The sequence below is a fragment of the Myxine glutinosa genome, chromosome 5, assembly GCF_964187855.1.
Source record: "Myxine glutinosa chromosome 5, kmMyxGlut1.1, whole genome shotgun sequence".
In the NCBI taxonomy this organism is placed as follows: Eukaryota; Metazoa; Chordata; class Myxini; order Myxiniformes; family Myxinidae; genus Myxine; species Myxine glutinosa.
In genome coordinates this window covers 122342158-122354771 of record NC_136265.1, presented here as the reverse complement: position 1 = coordinate 122354771, position 12614 = coordinate 122342158, and the positions used below count along the sequence as shown (strand labels likewise).

Below are 12614 nucleotides of genomic sequence, written 5' to 3'. Positions count from 1 at the left end.
TTGAAACGCACCTGGGTAGTTTTATCCCTCAAGATGAAACGTCTAAAAGATCGAATGCGCTTGTTGATATTTTTCACTGTAAACAACCCTCCTTTTTGTTTGTCACTTGTCAGCACAATCTCTGCAGCGTCAGTTCCATACTAAGTCCTACCCAAGCTCCAACCACAGCAGATCTCTTTGTCTTCCTGTTCCCTTGCACTATTGTCAGTGTGTTGCTTTCTCATCCTGTGCCAGTAGTTCTTCCATGAGCCTTAACCCCCATAGAAACAGGAGAAATGCTGGAGGGCATTGTACAACACCTTAGCTAGTTTCATCTTTACTTTCTCTGTTCTCTCTCTCGCTCTCTCTCTCGCTCTCGCTCTCTCTCTCTCAGCGAGGCTAATGGAAAAGCAAGTTTGAACTGATGGTGGGTTAACAGGGCAACAACTGGGCACAATCCCCAAGTTAATGAACAAACAGGAAGAGAAGAGAGAGAGGAGGGGTGGCCTCACTGAAAGCAGTAGGCAAGATGGTTGTGCCAAAAGGGGTTAATGGGGGTAAGAAAGATCATTGCACAGGATGAGGGATGACAAGGTGGTGGTGTACTTCCTCCTTGAAGCCATGCAGGAAAGAGTGGGAAAGAAGTACCTTTGGATGGTGGTTCCATTGACGGGGGAAGCAAGGAACAAAGAAGTATAACCAGGATGCACATACCAGAAGAACACGTACATTTTAGAGTAGATGTGGATGGTCAGAGGGGAGAAGAGGTAGACAAAAAAAAAAAAAAAAAACAGAGACAGCTATCTTGCCTGTCATGTGAAAGTCACAGATCTTGTGCTTCAATGTCATTGCAGGAGATTCCTATAATGTTGAGAGCTTTAGATTGATCCAGGAGAGAAAGATGTGGTGTTGGGTTCCCAGCCCATAAGGGAGAGCAGTACTCCATTGGGCTACGGATAAAGTACTTGTTTTCTGTGAGTTGTTATACATTTCCAAGGAAAGACTGGATCGATGGAGGATGCCCACTCTGCGGCCTGCTTTGGACGCCAGCATTGCTGTATGATTTGCTCAGGAAAGGTGATGTTACTCATGTTGCTCATGAGAGGCTCATGGTGAGGCCTAGAAATTCAAGAGACTGAACCACTTCCAGTGTCTGACCATGGAAATAGGCAGGTTGGTTAGTTTGACAATCTTTCTGGAGTGATCGGGTGAGACTGTGAAGCTTTCATGGATTGAAGACATGTTCCACGCATGTAATCGACTCCAGTTGGGCAGAAAAAGAGGGAGATAGACACTGAGCTGCTGTCTACATAGCAGAGGGATGAGGTACTGTACGACACAATGCTGACTCGTCTGCAAAAAGAATAGAGGCTTTACCAGAGCATCGGAGAGGTCGTTTTTGAGAATGAGCCACAAGACTAGACCCAAGACTGCCCTGGAGAACTGGGAGAGGGTTCCATTGATAGAAACACATTGACTGTCTGAGTAAAGGAAGTCAGCAATCCAGGAATGAAGGCAGCCTGGCAGGATGTGCATTCTGCACTCTTCATTATTGCAACAAATGCATCATAATCCTATTTTTCGTCATCATATTCATGTGGAATTGCTTCCTTATCCCCCTCCCCTTTGTGACATCATCATGCTGCTCCTCACATTTGTTGTCACTGGAGTTTTCAACAAGCCTGGTGTTGGCTTAACGGTTGAGGTGGCTAGCTTTTGAGATCTTATGGTCCTGAGTTTGAGGCCCTGTCATTCCATTGAATTAACACCAGGTGGGTTGACAGCCTGTCATCTTCCCGAGGTCACCAAAATGAGTACCAGCATACTGGTAATGGGGGGGGGGGGGGGGGTGGAGGGGGCATTGCATTGCATCAGCGGCACAGTCGTGCCATCAGAAAATGATGCAACCAAGCAGCCACAGGCTGCATACGATCTACCACCTCCACTGGGGCTTTGTAGTAGTTTAATTTGAAGCATACCGCATGTCAGACTCTATTCAATATCCACAAAACTACAGACAGTTTTTCTTTTAAATTGTCATCTTCTTCTCCGCTATTTTCATATTTTTTTCTTCTTCCTCTTTGCCACCATGTATTCATCTTAATTTGTTTTCTTTGGTCATTCTTTCTCTCATTTATCCTCTTATTCTCCCCACTCATCCCCCAGCCTGCACCTAACATCATTTTCCTATCTCCTGCATGTTTACATCCTGTTTTTATTCATCCTTTTTAATTCCTCCAATGGTTTCTCAACCTTTTCGCTCGTTTTGTTCAAATCTTTCTCCTCTCCCCCGGCAGAGCATCTCTTCTAGTTGAAAGCAATGGGGTTTGGCGGTTGGCAGAGATATACAAGTCTCTGTCACTACCTGCTGGTGCTCAGCGCAGCCTTTTCAAAGGTCTTGCCCTTGCTGGTTTTGCCCCCATGGATCAAAATGCTTCTCAGCGCTACTGGACCTTGGTACCGTGTCTGCGCTTTCTCTATACACTCACTCAGGCTCAATACCACAAGGGAATAATGTCAAACTGGTTTAACAGATGTCTGAGATGGGTTTTTTGATGCGAGCTTTTGTACATTCAATTGCTTAGATTGTATTGTGCCCATTGTACCACAAAATGGTCTCGACCATGACTTGCATTTCCAAATAATTGTACATTATAGGCATTAAAAAACTACCACTCCACTGGGACAGGGTTGTGTCCAAGCTGAAGGCTACCTTAAAATAATGCAAGTATCAGAGAGTATTGCGAGTACTCTTTATGTAGGGATGGCGCAAAAAAAAATTTCAGTCTCATCCGTTACATACAAAAATAAAGTTGGAGTATCTTCTCTAAAAAGTCGCTTATGCTACATTTGAGAATCTACCTGGTCTGTCCAGCTGATTGTTTCGGCAGGGGGCACTTTTTAGTACTTCAGACCATGGAAAAAAGGGAAAAAACAAAAAAAAACAACAACAAAGAACCGAGATCAGTCAAACGTGTGAATTCATCTTCTCGTTCATAATAATAATAACAAGCATTCTGAGTATTGCGCTGCAATACATGTCCCCTACTGGCAGTCTGTCGTCCAGAAAACTGTTGGGGAAATTACCAAGGGTTATTTATCCACAGGTTCTGAAACGTTCCCAATCGCTAATTACCTCAGGACGGGCTCACCTGTGATTCGCACTCGGGACTTCGATTTACGAGAAAATAAGTTGTTGATAAAGAACCTTTCGAGTCGCTAAATATCAGTAATTTATTATATTTTCCGGTTCACGATCAATGATCGATGTGCATATAAATGTTGCTCCGCTTGGTTCCGCCGCTCCGGGAAAAAGCGCGATGTGTTGCGCTGTTGACGTTCGCGAGACGAGGCTGAGGGCGCGCGGTGCGGCTTGAGGAGAACTCTCGAATAAACAAGAGATATCCATTTTTAAAAATATTTTTGTTTAATTAACGATATCTGCCAAACCATGTGCCCTATCGCAAATTCCAAAAGGACATTTTAGTAGATTGACATGCTGAACAGATTTGTGAAGTTTCCCCTCGATTGGATCAAAAATGAGGGAGGAGCTCGGTTTTAAAGGTTCATGCTTAAAAACGTCATAACTCTGAAACCATGTGACGCATTACGTCATGCTCGCTGACTTTTTTGTTCGTCATGGGTATGCGATTCTGCCTGCAAAGTTTGGCCTCGATCTGTTCAGCCGTTGCAGAGAAAAAGGGGTTTTCGTGTTTTCATGAAAACAACATGGCGGCCGAACCACGTGACCTGTGACGTCATAATTACCATTCAAATATTCTACAGACCGAGTCCCCCGTGCGGTGAAAATTTTATCTCAATCGGTCCTATTATTGCAGAGAAATTGGTTTTTAAAGGAAATTAAAACTTAAAATGGCACTGAGTTAAGGATCATCAGAATTATCAGAATACCCAAAGTTCAAAGTGCCATAACTTTGTCAAAAATGATCGAAACGTCGTGAAGTTCGAACTTGATCTGTATCTTATCATGAGGAAACCATGTACCAAGTTTGAAATCATTAGCATTAAGCGTTTAGAAAAAAAGTCCGGAAAACTGTTCTTTGCGTGACGGACTGACTGACGGACGGAGGGACGGCGTGCAAACCTATAGTCCCCTCCGGTGTACACCGGTAGGGGACTAATAATAATAAAAAATTATCTTCAGGTGGTGTATTCTCTCAATGGCTATGATTCTGGTACCCTCCGATAGAGTTTCACTTTGTGCAGCATCCTTTGGTATCGTAATTTTAATTGGTTGAAATAAAAGGGTTCCACGAAATATACGCAAAACTACATTCCTTTGTAGAAGAATAGGAAGGGATACGAGGGATGGGCAGGACGATGACTGTCAATCAGCCTGATGGGGGCGGGGCCGGTAGACACATTTGCCTCAATGTCATTGTCTTATGTGTGACGATGTGACATCAAATAATATCAGCAAAAATATCAGGCCTTGGGAAATCCCTTGTTTTTCAGCGTTACATTTATGAAAATAAAATAATAATGATTAGCAAGGTACCAGTGCTGCCCATGGGATTCACGTGATCACGAACCCTCTTCAGCTATGGTATCAAGGTAAAAACCAATGTGATCAAGAACCTTCTCGAGTCGCGGTTTCTCGGCGGCAGATTCGCTACATCGGCGCATCACGTGGTGTCTGGCATCGTATAGAACAGCCTGAACAGGGGATTATCCACTAACTCTGAATGAATAAATATTTGAACGGACATTTAATGTTCCTTTCATCTTTGTTTTGGTATACCGCATAGAGTGGAGTGGTCAATGGTCAAATATAAGATATTTAAATATAAAGATCCTAGTTTCCCCATGTTTATGACCTATGGCAACTACGGTTGGGTATTTGGGGAAGGGAGGTGGAAGCAGGGGAGCGCAAAATTTCCTCCCCCCCCCCGGTGCCAGACACACAGTACTCTACTGGTGAGCACATCTATAACGTTTTTACTACAAGATTTTACGACAACTCATTGGTAGAACATCTATAAATATTTCTAAATAGAAAAAAATACCCAAGGACAATCATGGAAAATGAGGATGTCATGCTCATGTACGACCTGATGACTCCATTGAGCGTGAACATGGAAAACAAAGCATTGTGTCCGGACATTGTACTCAGGAACAAAAAGGAAAAGAAAGCATTGATTGAGATATCAGTTCCCAGCGATTTTGGCCTAAACATCGCAGAAATCAAGAAAATGACCAAATACCAGGATCTCAAAAATGAGGTCAAGAGATCTTGGAAGCTGAAGAGCATCGAAATTGTACCAGTGATAATTAGAGCAACAGGAATGATGAAGAAGAACCTCACTGAGATTTTGAAAACCATCCCTGGGAATATTACCACAAATGAATTACAACTGGAGGCAATCTGGGGTTCGGTGACGATCCTGAAAAGATCCCTTGGAACAAAACTCTGAAAAAGTTGAACAGCTTGGTCCATGAACTGCGATCCCTTACCGAGAGGGGGTGGATACTTTGGGTCCTGGGAGGACTCAGTTCCACCTCCTGAAACCTGCGAATGGAGACAACAACCAACGATACACACTACGCATTTGGAGATAACAAGAAACGGCACACATACACTACTGGTCAAAAGTTTTAGAACACCTCAATTTTTCCAGTTTTTATTGAAATTTATGCAGTTTAATGTCTCAATGTACTCTGAAATTAAGCATAGAACAAATAAACAATTGGAGATAAAAACGAAATCGTAGAATCATTTTGTTTTACAAAATTTAATTTAAATTTTTGACTCTGCAAAGTATCCACCTTTTGCAGATATAACCGCCGAACACACTCGTGGCATTCTCTCTACAATGGAAATCAAATATTGTTCATGAAGTTCTTCCCAACACTGTTGCAGAAGTTCCCACAGATGTGTTGCACTTGTCGGTTGCTTTGCTTTCACCCTTCTGTCCAGTTCATCCCAAACCAGCTCGATGGGGTTTAAGTCTGGAGACTGTGCTGGCCATTCCATGATTTGAAGCCTACCGTCTTGTTCTTTTCCTCAAAGGTAGTTTTGACATAGCCTGGAGGTGTGTTTCGGGTCATTATCTTGCTGTGGGATGAACCTTTGACCAACTTGGCGTATACCAGAGGGTATTGCATGGCGCTGCAAAATGCTGTGGTAGCCCTTTTGGTTCAGGGTGCCAGTCACTCTGTGCAAGTCGCCGACTCTGGATCCAGCAAAAGAGCCCCAGACCATCACGCTTCCTCCTCCATGTTTAACAGTTGGTGTCACACACTGAGGAACCATCCTTTCGCCACTCAACGGCATACAAAAACCCTGCGTAATGAACCAAAGATTTTAAATTTTGATTAATCGGTCCATAAGACCTTCTTCCAGTCTTCAGTCGTCCACTGGCGCGGTGCTTCATGGCCCAGGCAAGCCTCTTTTTCTTATTTTGCCATCTTAGCAATGGCTTTCTCACTGCCACTCGACCTGTCAAACCTGCAGCTCGAAGTCTTCTCTTCACAGTTGAAACTGAGACTTGCTTACTTCGACCAGTGTTAAGCTGTGCTTGAAGCTGTTGTCCTGTGAGCCGCCTATCACGCAAGCTGTTGACTCTCAGAAACTTGTCTTCTGATTCTGTTGTGGCTTTGGGTCTGCCAGACCTCTTCCTGTCAGAGTTTCCTCCAGTTTCCATACTTCCTGCAGTGCAATATTGTCCAAATAATGCTTCAAAGGGTGCAATAACAGTCTGTTCCAATACTGCTTTTATACAGACAGGGGGTTTGTCATCAAGTAATCAGCAGAGGTTGGGACACCTGTAGGAATTGTTTGCATCAACTTTCAAGGCTTAATTTACTTACATTGCTGCAGAACAGCTGTAAGTTGTTAACCCATTACTTATTCCCTGAAGAAGGCCTTTTTTTACAATATAACTGTGTAATTTACATTATTTTCCCGTTTTTGCTAACCTAAACTTTTTTTTTAACCTCGAGCAGTTTACTGCTTACCTTTGTACCATTTCAGGTTATTCACTGGACTTGAATTGCTTAAATTTCAATAAAAACTGGAAAAATTGAGGTGTTCTAAAACTTTTGACCGGTAGTGTATACACACACACACACACACACACACACACACACACACACACACACGCTAATGGGGTGGATATACTTTGAGACCTGGTCGATCTCCGTTCCATCTCCTGACACCCACTCACGTGTGAAGATCGCAGGCAGAAACAACTTACAACACATACAGACACACGCAGACACATTACGTGCACACACTCATACATATACACACACATACAAAGGTGGATACCATCGACAATTGGGAGGGCTCCATTCCACCTTCTGAAACACGCATTTGGAGATAACAACCAATGGCACACACATGCACACACGCACACAGACGACCATTATGCAAATAAAGATGTAGGGATGCTTTCACATGATAATTTATTTTGACCACACCTTCCTTGTTTCCATACTTTTTGGAGTAACATCCCTACATCCCTTTACATTTCTTTAAATGTTTTCTAGCCGCGTCGCAGACGCTGCTCATAGAGTGCCCTCTGCTGTTGTTGTTGTTGTTGTTCTTCTTGTTCTCCTTCTTCTTCTTCTTGCAGAGAAGACAAAACCTCAAAGCTCCACCCATTCTGGGAACCATAGCTCCACCCATTCTGGGAGAGCCTTCATATAAACAAATATCCACCATTTTATTAACTCGCATAGCTTTGAGGCCTGTTTTGTAGGCCCATGGTGTCTTCCTCTCTCACACAGTTTTATTTCAAATCAAATTCGACATATCATTTCATTTTTCACAGTCGCTAACATAGTTTTAGACTCGGTTGAAAAAAAACGGGAAGAAAATCCGATGAAAGTTGCCCTTTATAGAACGAAATGAATTCTCAAAGGCCTGTAACTTCAAGTCCATTGAGATATATATTTTTTAAATCGCGGCATGGTCAGTCATACACCGCCCGAAATAAGAGACGGGAAAATGCCGAGATATATATATTTTGTTTAAATCGCGGCATGGTCAGTCATACACCGCCTGAAATAACGGACGGGAAAATGCCGAGATATATTAAAAATTCGTCCATTTGATGACAATCGTCACGATGAAATATTTAATTTATACGTCGTCACAATAATGTGGAGAGAGGAGCATAGCTTCGTTCACGTGTCGCCACACACGGGAAATTGCCGAGATATATATTTTTTAAATCGCGGCATGGTCAGTCATACACCGCCTGAAATAACAGACGGGAAAATGCCGAGATATATTAAAAATTCGTCGCCACACACGGGAAATTGCCGAGATATATTTTCACTTTGCACAAAAATAACATCAAGTAATCGAATCGATAGGAATGTCCTGTGCCTATAACATCGACGTTATAGGCACAGCTGCATCTAGGCATTGTGTAACATCGACGCGGCTTTTGTTTTAATTAAAACCTTTTGTACTTGTTTTTACTTGTAGTGAATGTATGCTCTGTATCTATATATAAAAGGAGCCGAATTTCTATGTCTGTAACGCTTTATTCTAAAGTCTTTCTGCTCTCGTGGAATAATACAAATATGACTGGTGGAAAGGTAGTACTCCATATACTTTGAACAAACATTCGTTCATTCAATCACATATACTTGCCCGTTTTAAAAGCCCATTTTACCAGGATTGAGGAAGAAGAAGCGGTACCTCTAGCTTCACTGTAGCAGTTCCAACTGTAATATTTATTATTCTATCACTTTATGAATGCTCAACGGGCACGAGAGGAGCACACAAAATGATATATGGTAATACTTCTCAAAACAATAGAAAAATATTTTTAAAAGTACATGGAAGGAGCTCAACAACCACAACAACAATTGCATGTTAGAAAAGATCCTTTTTCATTGGTTTTACTTCATTAATATCCTCATTGACACACACACATACACTTGCGATATGTTTGTGAAGTACAACATGATGCATTTTGATTAAACCCGTCAGCGAAGCGATGGGAGACACAGTTAGTATATACAAAGTTAGCCTTATCTGTCTGTCTTTCTTGCATGCACTCCTAAATCCGCTGAAGGTATTGAGTTGAAACTTGGTGGGTGTACCTGGGAAGATTTTAGGTGGTTAAAAAAGACATTCATAACCCCGTTTATTTCGGCTTCAGTGACGACACAAATTCTCTATGTGATTGTGTATCGTGTAGCGCTGTTTCTGGTGGGAGGGCGTATTACAAGTCATGATGTAATAATAGACACGAGTTCTCTGCATGAATACCATAGACATCAGAAATTATCATGATCATTCGAGGTGTTTCTTTGTTTGACTTCAATGTACTCTTGCTTAAACCGAATCAGCTTAGAACTGCAACTTGTGCTCAGGGTGTATAGCGAAGGTTTTGGGGAGTTGGGGCTATTTCACCCCACTTGTGTTTTAACAATGAGGGTAAGAAATATTGTTTAATGTGGGTAACGTGTGGGAATTATTATAAGACTATACTGTATTTGCTGCATGGAAGCAGAATTTGAAATAGTCTCAGGGATGACCGAGATAATTTTGGGGAATGGGTGAATAGGTAACCAGACAGGATTTTATGGTGAGGGGAAGTGGGTAAAGGAGAAAGTGGATGAATAGGTAAAGGGGGGTGTTGAGGGGAACGTTTGTGAAGAGATAGAGGGGATTGGGTGAAAAGGTTAAGGGAAGTATGTGAAGGTGTACAGAAAGTAGTGGGGTAAGGAGAACAAGTGGGAGTGTATGAAGGCTTTGAGGGAATTGCGTAGAAGGGGAATGGGAAAAGGGTTGTTGAGGGAGTGGATTAAAGGGAGACTTAGGTTTGCAGGTGTAAGCTGCAATTGGCCATCCAGTATGCATATAAACTTGGTTATGAGGATAAACATTGGTCCATGTCAAATTTGAAACATTTTTCTATCCCCATGCAAAACACTATGAATATGAATGCTAAACCAAAAATCGCATTGCATTTAGACATATGCCGACTCCTCCAGGTTTTGGAACCCTTGGACCACGAACGACAGGATTTGTCGGCCTCTCGTTCACGACTTTGCACGGACGAAAGGGTGCGCTCCCGCCTTTCACTGGCACTGGAGTGCACATGCGGTCTCGCGGAGGCCTCGACCACGGAATCGGCAGGACAACTCTTCAACATGGTACTTGGCTGGCTCCAAAACGGGCCTCTCTTCCTGGAGGCCTTGGGACTCTCCTGGCCGGCCATTTCCAACCTCATTTTGGAATTGTTTGTTGAGGTTGCACATCGGCAGCTCTGTTATCTAAATGAGGTGAGGTTTGGAGTCTTACGCTTTCCTTTTTAGCTTTCGCAGCCAGAGGCGTTTTGTTTTTGGTTTGTCAGTGTGTGGGTGTGTAGCAGATTTCCATTACCGCGTTAACTTGTGAACTACTGAAGGGATTCCCACCAAGTTTGGCAAAAGTATGAACTATAATACAAAGATCAACTGATTTGATTTTGAGTTCAAAAGGTCCAATGTGTATTGTTGCAGGTTCAGCCTGTGTGCGCCGGGCTCACGGGATACTTACTCGGACCTGCCACTAGATCACCGACCCTGACGCCAACAGGCCACGGAGTTATCCGTGGCCCGACTGGTTGTTGAGCAACCACGGATGCCAGTTAATTTAATGGACCAGGGTCCTCTCACCCTTAGTTGTGAAACCTTACTCACTGATTATTTACCTTAACTGGGGAATGCACCCTCAACGCCCACCTGCCTACTTATTATGAACGAGCGAACAGTGGGGTGGACGTTGGCTAACACACAGAGCCAATCAGTGGAACAAAAAACCCTCCCATCTATCGATTACGAGCACGCTATGCCAGGTCAATGAAAGAAAGGACAACCAAGGCACATTTGAAAGATGTTCAACAAAACACAAATCAGCAATCTACATTTACACAAGTAGGCAATTATCAAGCATGTATTAAGCAAGCAAAGACAGAATGCACAGAAGAGCAAGCAGACTTACCCCTAGCATGCATGTTTCCCCCATTACAGAATTACTTGCACAACAGACATGGCACCGGGATGAAGGAGACGAGAAGAAAGGAGGAGAAGGAAGCAGAGCGGAGTATGGGGATGACTCCGCCTTTACCTCACTCAACCAAGTGGGGCTGCGTTAGCCCAAATATGCGGGGAAAGTGGGGGGGGTATAGAATGGATAAAAAAATGGATAAAATGGGTGGTGGAGTGCCAATGCAGTATCAATGAGAGTATAGCATAGCAATGGTGTGTGCTTAGAGGAAAGGTGTGAGGACCTCACCGTGGTGGGTCAAGGGGCTTATTGTTGATCTCTGTGGTGAATAGCTCTTTTATAATTACCTCTCTCTTGGGAATGCTGATACTCTTTGTGCGTCCAAAGTAGACGGTTAGTGGTTTGTAGGGAAAGCAAGAAAAAGATAGCATGAGTGTAGCTGCGTGGTGTCACTGTGTCCTTGCCTCACGCTCCCCTCCCAGCGGTTGACCCTGGACCCAGCGCAATACAATCTGGACCCAGCGCAGTGCGATCTGGACCCAGCGCAGTGCGATCTGGACCCAGCGCAGTACGATCTGGCAGGCAATTTCCTGAGCAGGCAGGCAGTCTTGTCGAGTAACCGGCAAGCACAACAGCTCCAAACCGAAGTGCGTCCAGAGTTTTATAACTGCCCTGCCAGGCGCGGCTTTGAGAGAGCATAGTTCACGCGAGCAGGATTGCCCCCGCATGGGGTATGGTTTCAGAGGGGAAAGGATCACCGCTCGCTCCTTCACATCTGTGCGGCCCTTTCCCATTGGTGCATGTCCGACAGGAGTGGGAGAGCGCATGGAGAGGTCACAAAGCCTCACCTCGTGATATTCAGGTGGTGATGTTTGATGGTTATAGGTGCTCTTGCTCTTCCGCACGCATGTGTCAATATTCAATTTGTTGGCAGCTATTGGGGATCTGGTTACTCCTCTGCATGCGCAAATGTTCCTCTGTACCGTGCATGTGTAAGAAGTGTTATCCCACGTGACGAATGTGGAATGCAGAGAAGGAAGGATGGCAGACGGTAATTCGACTGGTCCAGAGGACCAATTGTTTCTAACGGTGACATATACGTGGCTTGACGGAGGTGGAGGTTGGTGGTAACTTGGAGACCGAAGAGTGCAGGATGGACGGACTGATGAACAGATGTGGTCGGTTGAGAATCGTAAGAGTGAAGGTTCAAGATGGTGAGAGACGGTGTAAACAGATGGACTGAAGGACAGACAATGGATAGCGAAATTAAAAGAACGACCAATGGATTGAAAAGAGGGATTGCTGAAGCAGATTGACGGTGGATTGAGAAGGTTGAAAGTGCGTGGAGAAGGAGAAGATCACACCGGGGATGAAACAGGCTAATCCCACAACACATTTCCCCCCCAATACCCTGGACATCTCGGGCAAGGATCTACCTACACACAAACTAAAGAAATAACTGTCTGGAGAACTCTGCATGTTCATGGATGTTCTCCCCAGGGTGCATTTCCACAACACAACAACAATGTCAGGTGGCCTTTAATTGAAAATCTTTGTTTCCAGAATAACTTGTGAATCACAGAATGGATTTCAACCAAAATTGGCACAAATATGGACTGCGATACAAAGATAGATCGATTTGGTTTTGGATTTAACAGGT

At 43.7% G+C, this 12614-nt stretch overlaps 1 protein-coding gene across 3 annotated transcripts in view; it reads left to right on the top strand.

Moving 5' to 3' along the window:
- XPO4 (exportin 4) overlaps window positions 1–12614 on the top strand; it is a 98924-nt gene that overhangs the window by 60178 nt on the left and 26132 nt on the right. For all 3 annotated transcript variants that reach the window (XM_068116377.2, XM_068116378.2, XM_068116380.2), the window contains exons 17-18: window positions 2277–2436; window positions 9958–10248. In XM_068116377.2, coding sequence (XP_067972478.1) covers window positions 2277–2436; window positions 9958–10248 — 451 coding nt within the window. The remainder of the gene's footprint in view (window positions 1–2276; window positions 2437–9957; window positions 10249–12614) is intronic.